The following is a 23,453-nucleotide window of genomic DNA, read 5'->3' as shown; positions in this document are numbered from 1 at the left end:
TCATCGTCTAAGATATCAATAGTAATAGTTCATTTTTTTTGTAACAGTTTAAAAGGATGCATGAAGTAGTCTTATAAGAATGTGTTGTAAACATTAGCCTTTTTGGAATCATTGTGCAGCCTGCTTCCTTCCATTCCCTTTCTCCCCTCACTCCTTGCTCCCCTTCTTTTCTCCTCCCCCCCCCCCCATGATGCTTGGGACAGACTCACGATCATACACAAGCTAGACAAAGGTTTTGCCACTGAGAGGCATTCAAAGCTTTTAATTATCTTATGAGTTTCTCATTCATGAAAAGTTGGGGCTGGAAAGATGTCTCAGAAATTAAGAGGCCTGGGTGCTATTCCTGAGGACCTGGGTTGGATCACCAACACCCACACGACAGCTAACAACTATCTGTAACTCCAGTTTCCGGGGGTTGTATGCACTTCTCTGACCTCCATGGGCACCAGTCAGGCATGTACTGCACAGACATAAATATGGTCAAAATACCAATAAACATAAAATAAGAATAAATAGATCATAGAAAATTTAAACAACCAACTTGTTTCAGTTTTCTCTTTATGTGTGCCAAGTTGCTTTCATTTCTTTTCTCTAATTGCATTGGTTACTCATTACAAGAAAATCTGGGGCTAGGCCAAGCATATATTTGCTGTTCTAGGAGGCAAGAAGCAGTCTCTCTTTAGTTGGAGGACTGAGAAGCCATGACAACTAAGCAGCAAACAGTGAGATTAAGTGATGGTCACTTCATGCCTGTTCTGGGCTTTGGTACCTTTGCAGCTTCAGAGGTAATGGTAGCAGTTGGGGTTGAGGGTTAAAACATGTAGAGATCTTGTACAGGCAAATATGTCATGGTATGTGTAGTCATTGATTCTGAGTGATTCTGCAGGGCTTACCTGTTCCTTTGTTTTACTGTACTTGGTAGACTGTACTCAGCATCAGGAGATGATCCAAGAGCTCAGCCCCAGGTTGTTGTGGGCACTAGCGTTTTTCTTTCATTCATCTCCATTCCAAATATGTAGAAAGACTGAAGCTAAGATAGCAAGAGCATTGCCTTATGAACACTGATACTGAGCATGTTTTTTTCTTTTTTAAAGAAAGTACTGTCGGCCACTTGCAGTTCTTCTGTTGAGATATGCTTATATATTTACTCATTTTTAAACTACACTGTTCATGTTTGTGTGCTAGATAGTTTTATGTAAAGTTGACATTGTCACAAGCTAAAGTCATCTGAAAGGAGCGAACATCAAGGAAGAAATTGCCTCCATAAGATCAGGTTGTAGGGAATTTTCTACATTAGTTCTATATTGTCTAATTAGATTGATGGGGAAGACTCAGTCCATTTTGGGTGATGCCGTCACTGGGCGGGTGGTCCTGGCTTCCATAAGAAAGCAGGGTGAGCTAGCCCAGGGGAACAAGCAGCAGCACTCAGTAGCTTTTGCATGACTCCTCCCTTCAGGAGGAGATTCTTCAGTTTCTGTCTTGACGGTTTTGAATGATGGATTGTAACCTGAGAATTGTAATATGAAATAAACCCCTTTCCCCATAAACTGCTTGTGGTCATGATGTATCACAGGAATACAAACTCCAAGACAATGTTCTGCTTTTCACAAATTGCCTTTAATTTTATATTAACAATATAAATGTTCTTTTATGCTTACTAAATTGTCATTTCATTTTCATCTTTTGATTAAGGCAATTCTATCTATCTGTCTATCTATCTATCTATCTATCTATCTATCTATCTATCTATCTATCTCTCTATCTATCTATTTTGTTTTTCGAGACAGAGTCTCTCTGTGTTAGCCTTGGCTGTCCTGGACTTGCTTTGTAGACCAGGTTGGCTTGAACTCACAGTGATCTGCTGGCTTCTGTCTCCCAAGTGCTGGTCAGTTCTATATTTTTAATTCCAACTTACCCAACAATGCAAAAAACTTAATTTTTACTCCAAACACAATTTCCACAAAATAAGAAATTGTCACTTAAAGAAGAGCATGCGCCTGGACATTTTTTCTGTATGATGTTCTTAGATTTTTAGGTTTGGATCTCTATCTTTAGGTGCACATCTTGCTGATAGTTTTTACCTTTGTTACGCAAATAAAACGGACTTGTGAAAAGACTTTAGATCATACTATTCAGCTATTCACTCATGTTCCTGTTGACAAACTGAACTTTAGATGTCCTTTAGGAACATTGGTGTCTCCTCATTTCATAACATAAGAGTGAGAGGTTTCCATGAACTGCCTGTGCCAACAGTAGGGCTCATGTGTGTGTATATGCTTTCATCTGGGATACGTAGAGTTGGGGTGGTTATATAATAAGCTATGAATAAACATCTTAGAAATGAGGACTCAAAAATGTTTCTATTTAAACACTTGTTTTTTTTTCAAATTCAGTGTTAGTGACTTTAATGAATTCTCTGGGACTTCCCTGGGAGAAGGGTCCTAGAATATTCTTTAGTATTTCTTCTTTATGTGGTCTCATGTCCTTCTTCCTGTATAAGTCTCAAGGCTTTATATACCCAGGCATTCTTCTGGCAAGTATCAGTTCCTAGGGTATCAGTGGGATCCCCTAATGCCAATGACTAATCTGTAATTGACTAGACTAAAGTGGTTCCTGGGGTGCGCTACTCTTGTGACTCAGTGGCACAGGTACAGACAAACCTAGTTGGGTTTTTCACTGCAAATGGACACCTCACTGAAGACATGGAGATACTGATGCTGAAGAAAGTGTTTCCTTTGTTTTCATTCTTTAAAAATTCTAAGTCCTATCTATTTCTAAATACCGCTTTTGTTTGCTGTTTTAGGTGCCCAAGAGTAAAGCTACAGAATTCACCAAAATAGCTATAGATGCTGGTCTCCGCCATATTGATTCTGCTACTTTGTATCAAAATGAAGCAGAAGTAGGAATAGCCATCCGAAGCAAGATTGCAGATGGCACTGTGAAGAGGGAGGACATATTTTACACAACAAAGGTATTGAGCAGATGGTATGCAATGCATGGACTGTGATGTGCTGAAATAGTCTTTATATGTGAATGTTAGTGAAATACACAAATTGCCTCATGTTATTGCATATAGTGCTAAACATAGAGAACGTTGTTAGCTTTTCTCATCAATGTCTTTACATTCATCTTTGGAATGCTATCTTCTTTTCTGAGTCTCAGTTCACTAGAGTATGATTTAGAATGGATCAAAAAAAACAGGCTTCCCCCCCCCCCTTTTTGACAGACTGACTACTATAAAAAATTCCTCATTGCTTTGAAACTCTATTTCTCTTTTTCATCAATAATATACAATATTAAAAAAAGACGTTCTGTGTTAAATAAGATATAAATAATGAAAGCATTCCTTCTATATATAGGAAATAATTAGATGCTCAAAATATTTTCTATTGATATATAAATGAGACATGAATTCTTCCAATTTTGATTGGCTAACCACATTATTCTCTTATTTTCTTCAGAAAAGATTACATTTTTATAAGTAGAAAAGATATATTATAAAAATAATGGAAGTACACTCATAAGTCAGCAGTTATAATCACTAATTGTTATTAAGTACTGAATGTAATTATACATGCCATACTTTTCTGTGACTGGTACCATCACCACAGCATGATAAGTAGTATGTTGTCCTATAACATTATGATAGTTATGAAGTCACTAGGCAATGGGAGAAATTCAGCTCAATAATAGTCTCATGGTCCATCATTGTATGTGTGAGTCATTGCTACCCGAAGATATGTTATATAACACATGACTACATAACTGTTCTATAGCTGTATTTGGTTTTTCTTTCCCAAGGAGTTTCTTTTAAAAACAAAGTTATTTGTGCTCAATAAATAGATATTGAAATTTTGGTGTTACATAAGGACACAATACCAATGTGAGACCATGTCAATATTTAGATTTTCTTTTATTATTCTGACACATTTAAAGAACCTAAGGGGTGAAACTGTTGGCGTATAGAGACTGGGAATACCTATATCTTAGTATTATCCCACAATAATATTTTACATTCCTCTTAAATGCGTGTTCCCTGATTAGTAAAATTGCCTAATCACTCAATTGATAGGTTATATTTCCCTCCTCCATGTGATTCATAAATGTTTATTGTGTGTTACTGTCTTGACTACATAAATGTTTGTATACCATGAGTAACTCTGGTACCTGCAGAGGCCAGATGGGAGAACTAGAGTGAAGGGAGATTGTGAGCTACCATGTGTAGGTTCTGAGTACCAAATATGTGTTATCTACAAGGAGAGCAAGTATTCTGTTGCTAATGCATCTCCCTAACTCTCCGTGGATTATTTTAACTTTGCACACTCTTATTCAGCTTCTCTTTCTATAAACTCAGAAGCATTTCTTCCTGTTCCTTGGAAGTTTAGTGAAGGCTGAAAGTACACATGCAATCAATCATTCCTTCATCAGCCATTTTACTAGAATATTCATGACTCAACCCAACCTAATAATTCAGAGTCAGAAAATGCAGGCCATCCTATTTTGCTGCTGATAACGCAGTCTCTCATTCTAGAAGGATTTCAGATGGCTATCTAAACCTATAGGAACACAAACATCATATTGTAGAGAATAATTTCATTTTTTTTCCAATAAAGTGGCTGTTTCCATAGTGTTCTTGTGCATCCTGGGGCATTCCCAACATGTTATTTACATTACAAACAATAATTAAGGGTGAGGTCAGAGAGCCTTCATATATGCTAACCAAACACAACCCAGTATAATGAATTATATGCAAAAAAGGTATAGTGTATTAAACTTTTAAAGTGTTTTATAAATTCAGTGAAACATAATTTTGATGACGTACTGTTATTACTTGATGAAAGTTTTGGGACTTCAGTGATTTTCTAGATTAACTCATAATAAACAAACATTTAAGAGAATTCCATGACTTGATTAGATGCAAAAATTTCAAGATAAAAAGGAACTAGTTTCCTCCATGTTTGCCAATGTCACATCAGTCTCTGTGTTAGGTAAAGGAACTGAGCAAACTCTTGAAGTTTAATAACCTGATGTCAGTTCCAATCTTCAACTTCCGTAGCTTTGGTGTACTTCTCATCGTCCAGAGCTGGTGCAGCCTTCCTTGGAACAGTCACTGAAGAAACTGCAGCTGGACTATGTGGACCTTTTCCTCATACATTTCCCAATGGCCCTGAAGGTACGCAGTTTGGATCACCAAAAATTTTCATTTCTAATGTTAGTGTTTTTTCTGTTTGGTTGAATTCTATAAAAATTTAAAACATAGTTCAATTAATTTTAGGAAATACTCCAAATGTTTAGTGTAAAGAGTTGATAGGATTATATAAATGAAAAGTCTAAACCATGAATAGTTTGGCATTTTAAGTAGTCTTAAAAAAGTATCTCTGTTTTTCTATTCCTGACCTATGTATTATTATCAATTTGCTCAGTTTTTGCTTTTTATTAATTAATTAATTTAATCACTTTACAGCCCTCTTCCTCCCCTGTCCTACCCTCACAGCTCTCTGCCGCATTCCACCCTCCCCTTCTCCTCTTAGAGAAGAGGGAGGCCCTCTATGGGTACCAACTCATAGCAGGACTAAGTGCTTCCTCTCCTACTGAGGCCCACAAGGCAGCCCAGCTGTATGGAAGGGATCCAAAGGCAGCAACAGAGTCAAAGACAGACAGCCCCTACTCCCATTATTAGGGGTTGCACATGAAGACCAAGCTGCCCATCTGCTACATATGTGTAGGAGGCCTAGGTCCAGCCCATGCATGCACTTTGGTTGGTGGTTCAGTCTCTCTGAGTCCCCATGGGCCCAGGTTAGTTTACTCTGTAGATCTTCTTGTGGTGTCCTTGACCCTTCCAGCTCCCTCAGTCCTGCCTCCCATTCTTCCACAATTCTCCCTGAGCTTGGCCTATTGTTTGGCTGTTTCCATCAGCTGTTGGATGAAGCCTCTTAGAAGTCAGTTACGCTAGGCTTCTGTTTGCAACCATTTCAGAATATTGTTAATAGTATCAAAGGTTGGAGCTCTCTCATGCTGTGTGTCTTAGTTTGGGCCAATCATTGGTTAGCCATCTCATCAATTGTTGCTTTACCTTTATCGCTACACTTCTTGTAGGCAGGACAAATTTGGGGTTGAAAGTTGTACGGGTGGGTTGGTGTCCACCTCCCTCTACTGGAAGTCCAACCTAATTACAGGAAGTGGTGACCTCAGGCTCCATATTCCCTGCTGCTAAGAGTTTCACCTAGGGTCACTCCCATAGACTACCCGGAGCCACCCCCATCTGGCTTAGGTTCCTTGAAAGTTGTTTTTATTTTATATGTGTGAGTGTTTGGCATAGATAGATATCTTGTACCATGTCTGTGTCTAGTGTACAATGAGTCCAGAAGATGGCATTGAAGCCCCTGGGATCAGAGTTATAAACAGTTATGAGCTGCTATGTGGATGCTGGAAATTGAATATGTCCTCTGGAAGAGCAGCAAGTGTTCTTAACCATTGAACAACCTCTCCAACTATGAACTTGCTTAGTTTTTAATCCAGACATTTCCATTAGTGACAAATTTAACCTTGATATAGTTTGAAATTCTAGTTTTTTGCCATGTGTTGGCTTCTCTATTTTATATCATCAAAGTAATCTTTAAAATTCAGCAGTCTACGGTGGGAGAGGTGGCTCAGTGGGTAGGGGACTTGCTTGTCTTGCTGGGGACTTTAGTTCAGTTTCCAGCTTCCACTTCAGATAGCTCATAATTTCCTGTAACTGCAGCACCAGGGGCCTTTACTCCTTTTTCTGGCCTTTATCTGCACCTTCACATTGTGATTCATACAGACACAGCGAGTCACACACACACACACACACACACACACACACACACACACACACACACACACACACACCACATACTCACACACCGTCAGATACAGAGAGAAAACAATAAAATAAAACCCAACAAGACTGTCTTCTTACCATGTGTTCAGCAAATGTATGGAAGACTGATTGTTTAACCATAGGTCAATAATGGAGTTTGTTATTGGTGGAGGTCACTGGCTTATTCTTGCCAAATTCCTAAACGAAAGTGGCATTGAACAGAAACTTAAGTCAAGCAAGATAGTCTTAAGTACCCAGAAATACTTTCTTTATTAGTACAAAATAATGTTAAAAAATAACTTTGGCACTCAAGGACATTCTGTACAATTCTACATTAAAAACATGCCACACGCAGCATGATCCATCCGTTCTGCTGGATGTTCTATTCACAACCCTCTCTCTACCAGGGAACTTGGCTAATCTGAGGAAACGCTGCATTTGTTGAGATATTGCTTTAACAGTTGTCTCTATTCCAGCCAGGGGATGATTTTCTTCCAAAAGACGAGAATGGAAAGTTAATACTTGACTCAGTGGATTTCTGTGCCACCTGGGAAGTGAGTACTTGGATTAGAGAGCACAGCGTAGACTTGCAGAACGGGAGTGGAGAGTCAGAGCTTGTGAGAGTGAGATGTGCACCTATGTTGTAAAAACTAATGATTTTTGTAAGGGCTGGTCTATAAAAGATGTGACTTAAGGCATGGCCATGATATAATAGAAATAAAGGGGAGGTTTGCCTAAAGTGACGTTAATGAGTCTAACTCAGGGTCCTCTGAAAGGTTGATGTTATCATTTTCCTTACTCTTTTATTTTTCATAAGAAGTAATGCCAAGTGATCTAATTTTCATTTCCTTACAGTGTTCTCTCTAACTTTATAGTGCTTCGTTTACTAATTTAATCATTTTGTTTTGTGTGCATTGGTGTTTGCCCATGCAGGTCTGGGTGAGGGTGTCAGATTCTTTGGAACTAGAGTGACAGACAGTTGTAAGCCACCACGTCGTAGTGGGAGTTAAACCTGATCCTCTGCAAGAGCAGCCAGTGCTCTTAGCCTGTGAGCCATTTCTCCAGCCCCTAGAATTTTCACCTATATTAAGTTTTTATTTTGGTGCATTTTTTTCTTTCTAGGCCATGGAGAAGTGTAAGGATGCAGGGCTGACCAAGTCCATCGGGGTGTCCAACTTCAACCGCAGGCAGCTGGAGAAAATTCTTAACAAGCCGGGGCTCAAGCACAGGCCTGTGTGCAACCAGGTGGGGATTCTCGGCCCCTCCCTCTTCTCTGTTCACTCCTTTTTTCTTCTGCTGCCGACAGGTGCCAACTGGGGGAAAGGCATAACATTATAAACGTGGAGCAAAGCTTTGAGATGACCTTATTAATTTGTATCTCTCGATTTCTCTGGTTTCTGCCACCAAATAAAGCATGAAAGCAAATTGTGTCCATGCCTTGTTCCCCAAATTATTAAGGGAGATAGTAAAGTTTCTTTATGGAAAATTGTGACATAAATCATATACACATTTGGTATATGATTCATGACCAATTTTCATATCATATTTGAGAATCCATCAATTATATATATGTATAATATTGTACATATTATACATACATAATGTAATACTATGTGTTATACATATATATGTAAATTCCTGAATACAGGCTGCTTAGTTTGCGTAGCATTACTTACATGTGCATGCTTTAGCTGACTGGTATGCCCTTCCCTGGGAAAGACTATTCCTTCTACTTTCAGAATTCCTTAGATGTCTGTAGTTCTTTTTGCATTTTAGTAAGAATTCATTTTTTCATTGTTTGCATGTATTTGGATTGACTTTTCTTATTTTTGTTTTAAATATTTTTTCAGAAGCAGTGTATTATTTTTGTTTTGCTATTGCTCTTTCATACGCAGCGCCAGCTTTGATGATATTCTTTCTTTTTTAGGCCAGCTTTGATGATATTCTTTCTTTCTTTTTATGCCATTTTCTATTTTAGTCACTAATTCTAGTTGGAATTTTTTAAAATACTTTTTATAAATATTTTATATATACATTTATATTATTACACATATATACAAAACACTACGTACAAGAAGAACCATAAAACAATCTGGAATTATATGTTACATTCATAGTGTTTTGGCTACTTATATTTGGCAGCCTTGAAGAAAACATCTTTCTGATCTTGGTGAGTCTAAAATTCTGAATGTATATGCTCATAGGGTATCAAGTCTCTCCTTTGTGACCTATTATCCTTCCTCTGAGTGCCACCAGGCATCTCCATCCAAGGGACTTGTTCACCCTCAGACACAGACATAGGGGAAGGGAGTAGGGGGGAAGTGGGAGGAAGGGAGGAATGGGAGGATACAAGGGATGGGCTAACAACTGAGATGTAATATGAATAGATTAATAAAAAATACATAAAAAATTTTAAAGAGATTTATTCAGTTGGATGAGTTAATTAGATGTCAAAGTCAACTTCAAACTTTCACTTCTTTGAACCTAATAAAACAATGAAATTTTCAAAAAAAATCTGAATGTAAATCAATATCTATCACATCTCATCATTATCAACTTAAATCATCTATCTAGCCCTAAAAACATCTTCACTCCTACACACCTAAGCTTATTTATAAAACTAAACTATTTTGAAAAGGACTGTAGGGCTCCTGAGCAGCTTTGAGCTTCTTTAATATTGAGATATACAGAAATGAAACTATTAAGATGTCCACATAACTGTCATTTGCTTTCCCTATGGATTATTATCAATTTTTTGTTTTAGTTTTTATTTAATAACAAAACTCAGTGAGTCTATTCCCTGCTCCACATCTGGAATTTGTCATGAGTCACCATAGCAAAACCAGGTATTCTCATCCATCAAGTGGTACTAAGCTCATTCACCTCAGAAATGCTACTTCTCCAACTGCTCCCTTCAGCATTAGTACTGATTTTAATGGTGTTAAGTTAGAGCAATTAATGGGAGTAATGGGTGGCAAAGAAGAAAATCAATGAAGGGTGAATGTGCTGAAAATATGTTATATATTTGATGAAAAGTTATCTGAAGCTCTTCACTGTGTGTAGTAAATATAAACCAATTGAATTATCTAATCCTGGACCTACCAAGCTGACTCATAGGGTAAAGCGTCTTGTTTTCAAGCACATTGACTTCTGGTACCGTCATGGTAGAAGGAAAGAACAGACCTGACAAGTTGTCGTCTGAACACCACAAATTGACTGTGACATGCACGCAAGCATCTACCACTGAACAAGATACCTAAATAAATGGAAAATATATCTTACTATGACGATGTTTATATTTTCCCCTTTCCCCCTCCTCCTTCCATTCCTTCTTATCTTCTGCTTTTTTGTTTATTTGTTTAAGGAGACATAGTCTCTATTTGTGGCTCAGGCTGACTTGAAACTTATTAGAGCCTAGAACGACCTTAAGTTTGCTACAGCCTTACTACTTCAGCCTCCTAAAATGCTGGGTTACGGGCAGGAGTCACCACACCAGCTCGATACTAATATAGTCAGACTTTATTACATGGGTTAAAATAACTCACCTTAAATTTTTTTTAACATTTCTTCTTTCACATTTAATGTGGAATTTTATATAAATCGGTATATTTCTATTTCGTCCATCTATAGGTAGAATGTCATCCTTATCTCAACCAGAGAAAACTTTTGGATTTCTGCAAGTCAAAAGACATTGTTCTGGTTGCTTACAGTGCTCTGGGAAGCCATCGTGTAAAAGAATGGTAATGTGCACAGTGAGAATCAAACCGCAGGAAAACCTTGTAGAATAAATATATTTATTTTTGTCTTACAACACTGTTTTTATAGGTCATGCTGAAATGAACTGGAAGCAGGGAGAATTTTCATTTTGTGGAGAATACAAACTAAAGGGCTTTATAATTCTATGAATTCAATTTGGAAAACTTTGACCTATATAGCAACCTTCTTCTGCATTAGAAGTCCTCTAAGAAGTCGAAGAGTTAGGAGAAGGAATTAAACACTCCTGCCTTCCTTCCAGGGTGGACCAGAACTCCCCGATTCTTTTGGATGACCCAGTTCTTGGTACAATAGCCAAAAAATACAAGCGGACTCCAGCCCAGATAGCCCTTCGCTACCAACTGCAGCGTGGGGTTGTGGTCCTGGCCAAGAGTTTCTCTGAGAAGAGGATAAAAGAGAATACTCAGGTGACGAGATACTGTGGGTGTTCGGCGCCTACACAGAACTGTCCTAGGCTCTTTGTTGTTTATCCTATAACCCTAGTCAGTCTTCTTTATAATCCCTGTGCGTCTGTGCTTCCAGGCTGTCTCTGGGGGACTTAAATTTGGTTCCACAGAATCAATACTTATTAGAGTTAGGTTTTATCTCATCATTGCATTGGTATCTTAACGTTAAGTGAGTGGCATGCTCTTTTCTTCATTTTATGAAATGAGGTCACTGAGACAAGGGTACTTTCATTCTTTAAATTATATGCTGTTTACTTTGTATTTTCATGCACACACTTATATTTTAATATTCAGGTTTTTAATTACTTTGAATGCATTTCATGTCAACTAGTTTTTAAAATCTTGGCTCCTTTGAGAGTGATTGTCTGCTCATTTCAAATAGGGGATCCTTTATACCATTAATACTAATAGTGCTAATATCAATCCACACCTACTTACAGACTCTTTATGAAGAGTCACTTCCACAGCTCAATAGTTGATGGTTAGAGATTTGTGTGGGCTGATCTGATCTCAGTCAGATTATTCCACTCTTAGCCAGACTCTTTCTTGTTCTCCCGTGAAGTCGCTTGTGCATCTGAAGAACAGCGAGGTGTCTGCTCCAGGATACGGACTGCACTGTCCTTAGAGCATTGGTTTCTCCTCCTTGTACTGTTACCTCCCTCCTGGTTACATCGTGCAATCTTCAAGTAGCTTCTGAATTCTATAAAGTATTTTCATACTTTATATCTTATACCAGGCATACCATGCTTTCTTTTAAATACAACTGAAGTCCTAAGATATGCAGTAACCATTTCTTCTACATCTTAATATGAAGAGCTCTAAATGAATGAAAACTCTTAAAGACACAAAGAACTCTATTTTGTTTTTGTATTCTGTAAATTCATTGGTCTTCCATTTTACTTTTGTTGAAATACCTCATCCCCAAACCTACCTTTCCATCATTATTTTAAGTGAAACCATATCACGAATATGGATTCCTTCTCTCCAGGTTCCTCATAGCTTTATTTTGTGGTTAACTGGTGTTAAGCTTTCCTTTGTGAAACACACCCAAATTTTTCTCCATTGTCTTCAAAACTATCATGCTCTGTCCTTTATAGCTTATCCTTGAGTTCACTAGAATTACTCCTATACTTACAATTTTAAAACGGACAGCAAAATTTGTTATCAATGAGCCCATTTCTATAGTCACTCCTATCATTGATTAATGTTTGCCTTTGTTGAAAGGTCCATTTTGCAAATGTTCTAACTCTCACTTTTACACAAACCCATACATATCTTTGTTATTCTTTATGAATTATTCTGTTATAAGAATTTCCAATCAGTTTGACAATTTCCCTTCAGAGGGCTTAAGTATTTGTTTGACAAGGTTGATATTGCATTGAGCTTGTTTAATATTTTGGAGATGATGGCTTTTTTGCAGTTATGAGGCATTCAAACAACCAAGCAACCATAATTATCATTATCATCTTCACCATCACCATCATCATCATCATCATAGGAATGTGCAATCATTAAAGTAGTTTTCTGTATTCATTTCTAACTTCTAGAAGTTTCAAACTAAGGAATTTTTATTTATTCTGTTTTCTTCTATTTAATCATAAAAATTTTACTGATAATTTTCTATTATTATTTTATTAGCTGCAAAATGTGCAGGAAAGATAAAGGAATTTTGCAAGAAGTGTCTGTTACTTAATATGACTAATTTTAAAGGTGTTTTAAACTATTTTTTTTCTTCGTGTTACTATTCAGAGAACTTTTGGTTTCATGGGCCCCTTTGTTTCCATTTGTCAACAATAGGAGATCAACATATTGAATGAGTTGACCACATTTTATATAAGGCAATTTTCTTGAAGCACTTTTTTGTTCTTTGAAGATTAATTATTAATAGTTGTAGAAGTTTTGCTTTGAATTACATTAAAATGACATTTTTATATTCTAATTGCTCATGTTTTTGGTGAAAAATAAAAGTGTTTTAGACTGTTCAGTTGGAGTCAGCAGGCACTTCTTGCTCTTACAGTCTTTCTGCCTTGTCTTCCACACTGATTCCTTGAGGGCAAAGGTTCAATGAAGAGACTCTCATGTAGGTCTCAGTGCTCTCAAGTCTTTCCCTGATTGCACACTGTACAGTTCGGTGTCTCCATGGTAATTACCATCTAATTCAAGAAGAAGCTTTTCTCATGAGGGCTGAAGGGTGCTCTGATCTATGGGTATAGAAATACACCATTATGAGTCATTTTACTGCCACATTCTAGACACAACAGGACTGACATTATGTATGAATGAGCATAGACAAGGGCAGCATGGGAAAGACGTGCACAGTTTTAGGCCAGAAACAAAACTTTAGAATTAAAAATGGGGAAGTGGATACGAAGTCCCACTCCTAACCAATTAGAAACTTTGTGCAACTGATACCTGCTGGGAAAGAGAAGGTTAGTTTTCTCCAAAGAATGTCACTGAGTATTCCAGAGCAGGCTCCATGCCCAGGGATAGTTGCCAAACACAAAATGAACTCTGTTTTTTTCTTCCTGATATTTTGTTTCATTTTATTTCGATTTTTTAAGTCTTATTGGTCTTTAGTTTATTTTGATCTTTTTATTTCCTTTATGTGTTTATTTATTTATTGTTTTAGAGAGATGAAATTGGGGAGGTAGACAGATGAGAGGAATCTGGAAGGCATTGGGAGAGGGCAAAAGGGTGATCAAAAATATTGTATGAAAAACTCTTACATTCAAGTAAAAATTAACAAAGAAAGCTATTGAATTACATTAAACATTTAAGCTACTGTGCTTAGTTTGTTTTGGACCTTCTAAGAATAAGAGTACTATTATGTTTGGAATCATAGTGGGTTTGTTTGTTCTTTAGCTTATTGGTTAACACTTTTGTGTGTCATGTGTACATTTCAATTCAGGAATTAGTTTTCAGAATTTACACACCTGATATTCATCATTTACTTGAATGCTTTTGTTAATATGTGTTTATTTTCTTGATTTCTTGACTATATTAAACATTTTATTTGCACCATTAAGTGTGGTATACTTGGAATAGGCAGACTGGCAAATATGCAGTACAAATTTAATAATGCATTTTTTTTTATTTGTGGGACAGGTCTTTGATTTTCAGTTGACTTCAGAGGACATGAAAGTCCTTGATGGTCTGAATAAGAATATCCGATACATAAGTGGTTCTGAGTAAGTAATTTCAGTAAACATATTCTACTCAACATTTTTCCGAGGTGAATACAACATAGCTGTTGGTAGTTACCTTAATTTAAACAAGAAGTCTAGCGGACATGTTAAATCAGGGATGAGACAAAAGCTTTAGCAACTGCTTCTAGCCTCTTGTGAATTCTGTCCTCGGTGACAGGAGCAGGAGGTGTGGCCTGTGACTCAGACTGACTTACTACAGTTACTGTGCTTCTCCTATTTCATGGGGAGTTCTGTGTCATCAGTGCTAAAGGATCTGTATCTGTCACTTAAGCTTCTGAGTTTGTCTGTCCTGTGATTTACACTTGAGGCATTTCAACAAACTTGGCAAAGCATTTTCAATTCCCCATCATGTCTTTTTCCTTATGGCCTGTTTATTCCCTAATTATTTTAAATGTCCGATGACCAAATCTAGTCTATGATATTTCCTCCTGGTGAAATTGTTCAATGAATCCAGGCAATTTAATGTTTTTAATAGTTTGGAAAACCCTCCTTTTCCTTTATATTGCACTCTTTTCAGGTCCTAACCCATGTGTGTGTATTGATAATGACTGGCTAAACGAATTGTGCCGCACCTCACTTGAACATGGAGGTTTCATGATATTCAAGTTCTCTTGAATATTGAGATCTCAATGTTGAAGATTAAGAATGCAGAGAAATAAGATTGCAGCCAGCACCATAGCATGTGGAAGGCAGTCCCCTGATGAAGGACTTTTAGCCAACAAGAAGCCTTATTCTTCCTTTTTGCTACATGTATCATATACACACAAAAATAATTGTAGTTATAAAATATATATAATATTATAATTATTATATATAACATGTATAAAATCAATGGGAAAATTAATGTAATATGTATTTCTTCTGCTGGGAAATTACTTCTAAAAGGATATAAATAGAGAGTTTATGAAAATTGATGAGCTTAATGTACAATTACATATAAAAATTGCGAGTATATTTTATCATTTGTAATACTTTTATTATTATGAAGAAAATGGAAGAAAACAGGTAAATATTACAAACAGACTGAGCATGAAGCAATCACTTGTATTATTCATGTGAAAAATTAACAACTGTTCATTCTTTGTCTCTTTATAGCTTGAGTGACTATTACTGTATGGTAATCTTCTAGAATTATCTTTGTGGATACAAGCTTTCATCTTTTCATCTTATAATGTGGTAGTCTTTCACTTATCTTTTGTGTGTTCCTTTGAACGATATCTGCATGTATGTGTCTCTATGCGTGAATGAGGGCACATGAGTGTATTGTTGCACGCATCTGGTGGTCTGAGGAAGATGTGGCGTGTCGTCCTCTTTTCCAACTTGTCTGAGACAATATATCTTGTTTCCACTGTATATGCTAGGCTGCCTGTGGGTTTTCTCAGGAAATCTCCTGTTTCTACTTCCCATCTCACCACAGACAGCTACTAGAGATGGAAACTACCATGCCTCGCTTTATTTGGGTGCTGGGTGTCAAACTCAACTCATATTATACATTTGCACTGGAAGGATTTACTCCACTCAGCCACTCAGCATTGGAGAATGCATTCTTTATACTTCTGAATCAAAACTAGTATAGTACAAATAGTAGTCACCTAGCAAGTAATTGATGAATTAGAAAAATAGAAGTAAAATAGATACCATTTGTCTGAATCTCCCATAAGTATTTCTTACTGCAGAGTGTGTAGTTTGGTTTGTTCTTTTCAAAAGAAGGTGATCAGTTTCTGTTTTCACTGGGAAGTTGTAATTTAAAGAACTGATTGTCTTTTTTGATAGATGTGTATTTACTATTTGATTCTCTGTTTTCTATATAAGTCTCACAAAAAGATGCATGGTATGAACTATTTATTTAGTTTTTGTTTAACCATTTATAAAATCACGATTAATGTAGACTATACATTACTAGAAAATAAATTTTGTATTTTCACACTAGTAACTTCATAGAAGTCACTCAAAACTAATATGATTTATTTGTCTTTCTAGTTTTCAGGGCCACCCTAATTTTCCATTTTTGGATGAATACTAACATGGAAGCCTGCGTCATGCCTTGTGCTAGAAGTCACTGCATGAAAATGGCACAGCGAAATGCTGCTCCAATGGTGATGATTACATATGTCCCCATAAGTCATGCTTCTGAGCAACTCTGGATTTGTTGAATTTGTCATGGGCAAGCAAAGAAAAACAATATACATTTCCTCTTTTGAATAGAAGTAAAAGAATACTTTCCTTCAGCATTTGTCTATGCCAGTTTGTATTATTCAAATATTGTACCTCTCCTGATCCATCTATGGGACAATTGCAAAAGGCATGCCATTGCTGTAATTGAAACAGAAAACAAAAAAACAAAAAACAAAAACCAAAACAATAACAACAATAAAAAAGCCAGAAATGTTTGAAACAGTAGAAGCCATTTCTGGAAAACAATAAAAGACAAATTTGGAAAACTTGAAGAAGATTAAAGGAGATACATTACAACACAAAAAAATAATAATTTAAGACACATTGTAGGTTTCTAGGACACTCTGGGTCCTTCTATTTTTCCATTTTCTATACTTCTTTTACCTAGAGCCCAGTAGGATGTTCTCACATCTATCCCAATCTCCTGGTAAATGAAGACAGGACATTCTCCACAGTTGTGTGAAGAGCATGGATTGACTCTGACATGAACTCTGGCCCCCCATATTTGACCACCTCCCCTTGGTGGGGAGGCCTGGTGGCACTCATAGAAAGAACAAGCAGGCTACCAAGATGAGACTTGATAGCCTATGACCATATAGTAAGGGAAGAGGTCCCCCTCGGTCTTAGACCTAGGGGAGGGGAATAGGGTGAAAGCGGGAGGGAGGAAGGAATGGGAGGGTATGAGTGATGGGATAACAATTGAGCTGTAATCTGAACAAATTAATTAAATAATAGAAAAAGAAAAGAAAAGTAAAGACACATTGTATCCCAGTTTATAAAAATCAAGGCCAAAGAATATCTGAACACAGTCTGAGGAATGATGACATTCAGGACTGATGGACTCATCTCCAAATAGCTAAAACATTAGGCAAAATAAACACATAAACAGAAAATAGGGATGAAAACAGACATGAACTTGCAGAGGGAATATCTTGATGCCTATTTTGAATTTGTGGATATATTTTTATTCACACTTAAAATAAACACAAACCTGGAAAGGAAAGACAGTGATTGGCTATTGGCTATTGGCGAAGAGTATTGGTGGGTTCCACTAAGGAAAACATAACAGGAACTAAAACAAAGAAAGTCATGGAGAATCTCAACACTTAGGAAAGAAATTCTTTTGCATTATAATACTGAATATAAAAGAGAAACAGAGTTTCTCTCTTGTGTTGGCTGAAGACATTTCAGCCAACACAACAGCTACTGAGACCAGTGATTCTCCAGAGTATAAGAGCATAATTAATGGATTGACCATAAGAATGTAAGAGTAGCCTGGCATGGTGGCACATCCTGTAGCCTGGCATGGTGGCACATCCTGTAAACCCAGCACTACTCAGGAAGGCAGAGGCAGGCAGACCACTGTGAGTTCCAAGCCACTGGTCTACAAATTCTGGACAGCCTAGGCTATACAAAGAAACCCTGTTTCCAAAAACAAAACAAAACAAAATAAAAGTGACACATTCTGTCCTGTGAATACAGGGATGCTTGCATTAGAATGTGGAAAAACTATTTTTCATGTTTTTATATTTCCATGAACTATAATCCAGTTTGTCAGTTGAATTTTCCAGAAGGGATGGTTGTCTAGATCTAAAATTAGACATGGAAGCACTTTTCCAGAATGTGCTGAGGTGATGAGGTCAGTTGGCAGGAGAATTAAGAACTACAGAAAGGACAGAAAAGAGAGTAGTTTCCCAGAAAACAATGCAATCTACTCCTGGAGCAAAGGGGCCTCCCTATTCCTTTATTGGTTGAGCAACATCACTGCTGATATAAGAGAACCAGCCAAGAACCAACAACATAACTCGGTGAGCCAGGGCAAATGTATTTAATAATACAGCAAAAGCATATGAGTTTTATGTACATTCTGTACTATGGTATCTTGTTTAATCAAAAACAGTTATTAATGGTACAAAAAACATTTTAAATGAAAAGACAATTAACTGACTAAGGAACAGAATTTGACAGTGTCTGTACCTCTCTCTCGTTTCCTCCAGATCCATTCTCTGCTCTCACCCTCAGCTCTGCAGCAGCCTTCCCTGTTCCTCTGCACCTATCTCCTGCAGATCCCAAAGATCTTTCCCCTTTTGACTTCCCTACTCCTTCACTGATTTATGCCAGCCCCAAACTGTAGCAGGCACTGTAACCAACCTTCTATGGTGACCTTTCTTCACTTCATGCCTCCATTCCAAGGAGAAAAAAATGAGCAGATCCTGGAGGAATATTCTCATTTCCTCCTTCCTGTGAAGCCCTTCCAGCCTCTAGCCTGTCCCCATTCCTAAGTGTCCTCTCTGAATACTCAGAAACACATTTTACCTGGAACCTCCTATGGTTACACTCATCAGGTCCACTGAGAATTTTATATCGGGAAACACACACACACACACACACACACACACACACACACACACACACACACACCATACTCTCCTAAAATCCAGAGAGGCAACAGAAACCTAGGAACAAAACAGTCACCCACCAATGACAAGAGCAGTTATCAAGAACTATACTCCTCCGAATCCCAGGTGCCCATATGTCAGCAAAGAAGCACAACCCATTGCACGCAGGACAGTATGTCGCCACTAGAGCCCAGCAGCTGTACCACGGCAGGCTCTGAGTATTCCAGCAGAACTGAAACACAAGAAAAAGATCTTAGAACATCCAGTATGGATATAAGAGATGTCCTTAAAGAGGCAATGAACTAATCTCTTAAAGAAATCCAGAAAAATGCAAGCAAGTAGTGGGTGGAAATGAATATATTCCTTTAAGAAATCACAAACAGTGGAAAGGTATGAATAAAATTGTTCAAGACCTGGAAGTGGAAATAGAATCAATTAAAAAACTACTGAAGGAACACTGAAAATGAAAAGTTTGGGAGCAGAACAGGAAAAACCGAGGTAAGCTACAATATAGTAACACGATAACATAAGAATAAACAAAAACTTATACACTAGAATAGGACAAAACAAATAAACGGAAGGAAACGATTCCAAGATAAGGCATAAGACAGTGGGTCCTGGAAAACTACAGGCGAGTCTGGGCCCTGGGGTCCTCCGCAAACTGTGGCAACAGCCAAGGAAAAAATAGGCAGTAAAAACCTTGAACCCCTACCCGGACTAGCCGATGGACATTCTCCACTGTTGAGTGGAGAAGAAGATCTAACTCTCACACAAACTCTGGTGCCCCATATTTGATCATGTCCCTTGGATGGAGATGCCTGGTGGCACTCAGAGGAAAGATAATAGGTCACCAAGGAGAGACTTGATACCGTATGAGCATATTCAGGGGGAGGAGATCCCCCTCAGACACAGACATAGGGGAGGGGAGTAGGGGGGGGAAGTGGGAGGAAGGGAGGAATGGGAGGATACATGGGATGGGCTAACAACTGAGATGTAATATGTATAAATTAATAAAAATGTATTAAAAAAAAAAGAAATGAATATAAATGTAAAGAACCACTTACTTGCACACTTAAATTCCAAACTGGAAGCCAGAGTATATATACAAAGAAACTGTAGTGTGTAATATATATATATATGTGTGTGTGTGTGTGTGTGTGTGTGTGTGTGTGTGTATGTATGTATATATATGTATATATATATGTGTGTATGTGTGTGTAAACATATATATGCATTATATATTCACACTTACAATTCTATTCATATATACAATTCATATGTTTTATATATTCATATATAATTATATATATTATTTGTTACATATATATTTTATATATGGTAGAAAAAAAACAGAGAAAGAAATCCAGGAGAGGCAGGGCACAAACATCCTTGTCCCAGTCACGCAAGAAGAGAAAAGGTGATGGAGAGATGGAAGTGATGAAGAGGCAGAGCAGTGCCTGGGGTGTGGTCAGAGGCAGAGCAGTGCCTGGGGTGTGGTCAGAGGCAGAGCAGTGCCTGGGGTGTGGTCAGAGGCAGAGCAGTGCCTGGGGTGTGGTCAGAGGCAGAGCAGTGCCTGGGGTGTGGTCAGAGGCAGAGCAGTGCCTGGGGTGTGGTCAGAGGCAGAGCAGTGCCTGGGGTGTGGTCAGAGGCAGAGTAGTGCCTGGGGTGTGGTCAGAGGCAGAGCAGTGCCTGGGGTGTGGTCAGAGGCAGAGCAGTGCCTGGGGTGTGGTCAGAGGCAGAGCAGTGCCTGGGGTGTGGTCAGAGGCAGAGCAGTGCCTGGGGTGTGGTCAGAGGCAGAGCAGTGCCTGGGGTGTGGTCAGAGGCAGAGCAGTGCCTGGGGTGTGGTCAGAGGCAGAGCAGTGCCTGGGGTGTGGTCAGAGGCAGAGCAGTGCCTGGGGTGTGGTCAGAGGCAGAGCAGTGCCTGGGGTGTGGTCAGAGGCAGAGCAGTGCCTGGGGTGTGGTCAGAGGCAGAGCAGTGCCTGGGGTGTGGTCAGAGGCAGAGCAGTGCCTGGGGTGTGGTCAGAGGCAGAGCAATGCCTGGGGTGTGGTCAGAGGCAGAGCAGTGCCTGGGGTGTGGTCAGAGGCAGAGCAGTGCCTGGGGTGTGGTCAGAGGCAGAACTGGTGACATGACGCCTGTGACAGGAAAAAGAGAGAGCTGAAATCAAAGTTGGATTGTGTTGATGACAAAACAAACAAACAACAACAACGAAAGCCCAGTCATTGGATCACCCTAAGTCTGGGCAAAATTGCTGTCCAAGATGAGAAATGGACCACTGTCTAGAATGGAATTCCTTGAAGGATCACCATGTCTGTGATGATGTCAGGGGCCTTCATGTGCCAGGGGTCCAGGCTGATGTCCTAGGACAGTGCTATCCACTGATGACATGCAGATATTCCTGGCCTGCACTGAGGCCTGAGTCTATGTTGATGCCCATGGGCCTTGCTGCCCCGGGGGGCCATACTGATGTGAGTAGTCCGTGCTGCCACCTGAGACTATAGCAGTGACCAGGTCTGTGCTTCTGTCTACGTTTCTCTTTATCTCTCTGCCTGTCCCTGTATCACTGTTTCTCTCTCCCTCTCTTTCTCATAGTTTTTAATAATCCAATGAATCTATTTAGTGCACGTGTGTGTGTGTGTGTGTGTGTGTGTGTGTGTGTGTGTGTGTGTGTGTGTTGATAGATACTGATTTCTGTTATTTGAGTCTCAGGTGCGATCTGTTGGAGACAGTGACCTAATCCCATGTATAACTATGTTAAATATTTTATAATGTATTCCATCCTTTCCCCATGTGATGCTTTCTTGCTGATCAATAAAGAAAGTGAAACCCTGTATTAGGGGCAGAGGAGGTAGATAGGGACAGACACAGAGACACTCATAGGGTACGTACACAATCACACCACAGGCACACACAGACAGAACAGATAAAACACAGGGAAGACTCAGCCTTCAGACAGGTGCCAATTCAGACTCACCGAACAGACGGCAGATAAAAGACAAGCAGACCGGGGAGCATAGAGTTGAAATCTGAACACATCATTGGTTAAACGACTCCAAGGGGCTGTGTTCCTTTTTTTTTTTTCCCTTAATGCGATACTAAGTTAGTGATAACTTTTGTTAATATCTAATGGATATAACCCATAGTCAATGTTTCATGCATCTGCAGATTGTTTTTGTCCATATTGCTACCTTTGCTCTCCATGCTTCACCTGCTCTCTTCTTTGTCCTCCTTTCCAAAGTGCTGCTTATTACCATAACAGTTTCAGGCTTTCTCTGGCCTTTTACCAGTTACAGTATCTGGATGTTGAGTAGTTAAAGAGCTTATTTTAAAGCCTCATGCGGCCCTGCAGTTCCTGTTTCTGGCACTCTAAGTTGTTTTTGGAAGACAAGTTGCTTTTCCTGTTTCTTGCATTTGTGTGGTGGACGGTTTGTTTTTGCTTTGTGTATGTGTTATTGCAGATGCCAAGACCATTCACTGGGAGAAACAAACCGTATCGGCAACCACATCAGGCCAAATGAGTTGCAGAAACATATTCAAAGTTACTCATGACCCATTGTGACATCAGCTGTGGTGTAACATATGAAATTTTGTGATTGTTGCATAAGATGCTCTAAAATTAAATTTTATTTGGGATTAATGTAGAGATAGCATATGAAAGAGATGAAAATAGAAGGGAAAGTGAGAAGAGAGGCGATGTTAAAACAAGAACAGAAAAGGGAGGAGAAGGTAGAGAAGAAGTGTAGAAAATTGAGAAAAATAAAAAATAAAAAAACACAATTTTCTCCAAGTAAAAAAGTTCAAAACAAGATGAAGTAAATATAAGAAGGAGAATTAAACGTCAAAGGTTAAAAAAAAAAATAACTCACTATGTAGCTGCGACTAACCTTGTGTCATGATACCTTCCTCCTACTCCTGTTTCTGGGGTTACAGGCATGCGTCCCATGACCATTTTATACAGTGCTGAGGAATGACCCCTGAGCATGTTGGACACTAGGAGGCTGACGGAGACCAGCTCCGCGAACGTCTTGAGTACAGGCGGACTACTGCTCTGGTGGCAAGTAGCCTTGAACAGGCGGACTACTGCTCTGGTGGCAAGTAGCCTTAAGAAATGGGCGGACTATTGCTCCGGTGGCAAATAGCAATGGTTTATTTCTTAAGTACAGCTTTTATACTATTTTAGAATAGCATATTCTGGCTTGGCACGTAACATTAGTTATTCAATAATATTACCAATAACAAACTTGGTTCTCATACCTATTAGACTAAACACATTCTGGGAATCAGTCAAGGGAGACAATTTCATGAACAAGAAAGAAGATAACTATAAGCCTTCCCTTACCTTGAACCAACAACTGTTTGACTTTATCAAGAAGTTCACAAGGAGTTACTGCCAAGACTTCTGGGAGCAGAGCCAGAGCCACCCAACCCTTCCAGCAGGGGCAGCCCCTGAGCTCTTCCCCAAAATCCTTAGTTAACCCTTTCAGGCCGATACTAAGTAACAGTTCTCCTCATTCCACTCTTTTTTCTTTTATTAAATAAACATGGAGGGCGGCTTATCTTTATCTTGATACAACTTAAGTTTCTTCATTTCTATAAAACTTCTATTAAGCT

At 38.6% G+C, this 23,453-nt stretch overlaps 1 protein-coding gene across 1 annotated transcript; it reads left to right on the top strand.

The window, feature by feature from the left end:
* The first annotated feature begins 669 nt into the window (after positions 1–669).
* On the top strand, positions 670–16,498 carry LOC311597688 (estradiol 17 beta-dehydrogenase 5). Its single transcript, XM_084781927.1, has 9 exons — positions 670–785; positions 2,804–2,971; positions 5,057–5,173; positions 7,321–7,398; positions 7,967–8,089; positions 10,475–10,584; positions 10,860–11,025; positions 14,170–14,252; positions 16,251–16,498. Exons 1-9 carry the CDS (start codon positions 702–704, stop codon positions 16,291–16,293), a joined length of 972 nt encoding a protein of 323 aa, XP_084638053.1. The 5' UTR covers positions 670–701; the 3' UTR covers positions 16,294–16,498.
* Positions 16,499–23,453: the final 6,955 nt, after the last annotated feature.

Source organism: Acomys minous, assembly GCF_964271855.1.
Source record: "Acomys minous genome assembly, chromosome: 5".
Taxonomy (NCBI): domain Eukaryota; kingdom Metazoa; phylum Chordata; class Mammalia; order Rodentia; family Muridae; genus Acomys; species Acomys minous.
This window is presented reverse-complemented; position numbering and strand designations above follow the sequence as displayed.